Genomic DNA, 3,013 nt, shown 5'->3' on the forward strand with positions numbered 1-3,013 from the left:
AAGTCATGTGAACAAAAGAAACATGTTGCAACATTTTTTTTTTTCAAAAAAATATTTATTCGGTTTTTTCCATACGTCCTCTGCAGTGGACAACGGGTCTTGTTAAATTACAGTTTATCATAAATTCATATAATAGTGTCATATGGACAATTCATATCATTAAAACATATAAAACTGCTAAATTCAGGAATCTCATTTAAGCATGAAAAAAGCTTAGAAAAGGCTTGTACAATGCAATAATTGAACTTTTGATTACTAATGCAGATTATGTAAAATGTGAAATGGCAATTCATGCCTCCAGAAAGCATAACAAGGTAACAGTAAGGCAACTTGGCAAATGATTTTTAAAAACTTTTAATAATAATTTAAAAACATCAGGGGTTCTATGTTAGGAGTGATATGCCAGAAAACAGTTTTTTCCTTTGGCAATGCACAGAAACATGTTGCATTTGGTGCATTTCACATAGGTTTTGCCATTACATCCTGCTCTCCGGCACCGTGATGCATGGGCTGCCTCCACCATCTTGGGCATATGGATAGCCCCATATTTTTTCAGGCTGTCATTGGGCTGTGGCTCCACACTTCGCCTCTTAGGGGGAATGTACTCATCATCAGTGCTGACATCACTGACCACCTCATCAAACTCTTGACCTTGTCCGCACTGGGCTTGGGCAATAAGATCTTCAGCCAGCAGCAGTTTGAACTCAAGATACTGCAGCCTATCCTTCTCCAGTCTCCCATTCGTCTCATGATCTATCCTGTACTCAATCCAGCTGTTAGTGGCAGCCAGGTCAAAGAAGTGCAGAATGGTACGGACAGTCCATTTTCTTGTACGGCTTGACATTGGGTAGAAGCTGATCATTCGGTCACACAGATCAACTCCGCCCATGTTAGTGTTGTACTCAGTTACAATAGCAGGTCTAGATACATAAAGATGACACTTCTCTTTTGATGACCATCTCATGCAGTTGTCCTGGGGTTCTATTCCATGGACAGTGGAGGCCAAGAGGACTGCCTTATTGTCCTGCCACTTAATTACTGCAATCTCTGATGGCTTTCTGACAACCATCTCAGATGCGCCTCTTCCTTTTTTTTCAAATGTGCTATCATTTGTCATCTTTGACTTGCACTGTTTTGGGATTCTGTTTTTCATGATGGTCCCTGTTCCCTGGAGACCACTAGCTTTCAGTGCATCTAGCAGTTTGATAGAGGTGAAAAATCTGTCAAAGTATAGGTGTGTTCCTCGTGGAAGTGTCTGTACCATCCGAATGACAGCATTCCCTCCTATTCCCAGGTGATGGTCAGTGAATGTGTTCTTGCCCTTATAAACCTCAAAGTCCAACACCAGACCACTTGGACTAGCAAGCACAAAGGCTTTCAGGCCAGTGGGGTTTGGTTTCCCAGGCACAAACTGCCGCACAGGACATCTGCCTGTGAACGGAATCATTTGTTCATCCACACAAGCCTTCTTTGGTTTTGGCAAACTAAGGCATCCTTGCTGTACTCTTTTTAAGAGAGGTCTCACTCTCCAGAGGACATCATTTCTCTTATCCTCATCAGACACATTCAGATCATTTGTGACTTTGATCGATTGTCTAATCTTGAAAAACCTGTCTCGTGTCATTGTATTGGCTATAATTGGGACTCTTGTCTTTGATGCCCAGTACATCCGGATCCTAGGGTAGCTGAGACATGCCATGTACATTGACATGCCAAAGAAGGTTTTGATTTCTTCTGGAGTGGTTTTCAAACTAGCTCCAGAGATAAGCACCTCCCGTTGGTTTGTGTTCTCAGAGATGTTTATAAAATCTTGGTCATCTATGTATTGTTTGAAGTAATCATAGGGCCTCCAGTCTTGGTGGGGGTGACCAGTTTTGCCCAGTAAATTGTCCTCCACAACAGGGTTGAAACTGTTGAATAAAGGAGATACTAATTTTAATGCAATCCCTGTAATTTCATTTATACTTTTACATTCTCTTTCTCCCTCATTCTCTTTCTGCATGTGTGTGTGTGTGGACAACATTTTCAACATCACATCTCCCTGGCTTACGCATTGCTCCTCATCCATAATGTGCGCTCATTGTTCTCAGCTTGCTCCTGCGCGGGCTCCTCAACAGTTGAAACATCCTCCTCTGAGCTTTCCCCTTGCTGTTCTACTGTCTGCCCCTCCAGCTCATCTCCTGACAGCTCTATGTCTGACTCCCCTGCATCAATCCTCAGCAACATCCTCTCTACCTTACTCATCACCTGGCTTTCTGTTTTGTGAATAATGGTCAAAATGAGAATTAGTAAGTCCTGCTGTCCTCTCCAGAGGACATTGAATACAAGTTGTGTTTTCGAAGGGTTAAATTCACTGCATGTGTTTGAAATCTTATTAAAATTAAGTTAAGACTCTCAAAATAAAGAAACAATTTTATTTTTGACAGCACAGACATTTTTTATATGAAATAATAAGCATTTACCTCTCCTAGTGCCGTAAAATGTGGCTGATGCAATGCCAGCCATTTTGAAAAGGCAGTACATGTGCTCAGTAAGCCCCTCCCCTCTCTAGTGACATCATTAGAAAGCCCAGGATGTCTCCTTGAGAGTACAGTAGGACTGAATTAGATTAGTCAAATGCCATTTAAAATAAAATGACCATAATCATGTCCCCTACAGAGGACAAAAATGAATTACCGGGACTCAGGAGGATACGTCCAATGATGACATTCACACCGTCTCCAGGGTGATGTTCCCTGACTCGCAGGGTCACTTGTGGTAAAGATAAAACCGCTTTTCTTGCGCGATTTGGACTCGCTCCATATATTAAAAGGGAGCTTCGTTGTCATGTTTGACGTAAGTATGAACAGGACCATCAAAAGAAAACAACTGGATGTGCATGTCAGGTATTGGGTGAATTATGAGAATGGCTCTCGAGTGCAGTCCTGGTTCTGGGATCACAGTACATGAGCCACTCCACCGCTGAAGACTTACTGGAGAAGTTTAAGGTAAGCCATTCAATAACATTTAAACT

General features: G+C 41.9%; 1 protein-coding gene across 1 annotated transcript; it reads right to left on the reverse strand.

Annotated features, from left to right (window-relative positions):
• Positions 1-335: 335 nt before the first annotated feature.
• LOC125727952 (piggyBac transposable element-derived protein 3-like) lies at positions 336-2,226 on the reverse strand. Its single transcript, XM_049004952.1, has 2 exons — positions 2,051-2,226; positions 336-1,910 (listed from the first exon to the last, which is right to left on the reverse strand). Exons 1-2 carry the CDS (start codon positions 2,224-2,226, stop codon positions 389-391), a joined length of 1,698 nt encoding a protein of 565 aa, XP_048860909.1. The 3' UTR covers positions 336-388.
• Positions 2,227-3,013: the final 787 nt, after the last annotated feature.

Source organism: Brienomyrus brachyistius, unplaced genomic scaffold (assembly GCF_023856365.1).
Source record: "Brienomyrus brachyistius isolate T26 unplaced genomic scaffold, BBRACH_0.4 scaffold135, whole genome shotgun sequence".
Lineage (NCBI taxonomy): Eukaryota > Metazoa > Chordata > Actinopteri > Osteoglossiformes > Mormyridae > Brienomyrus > Brienomyrus brachyistius.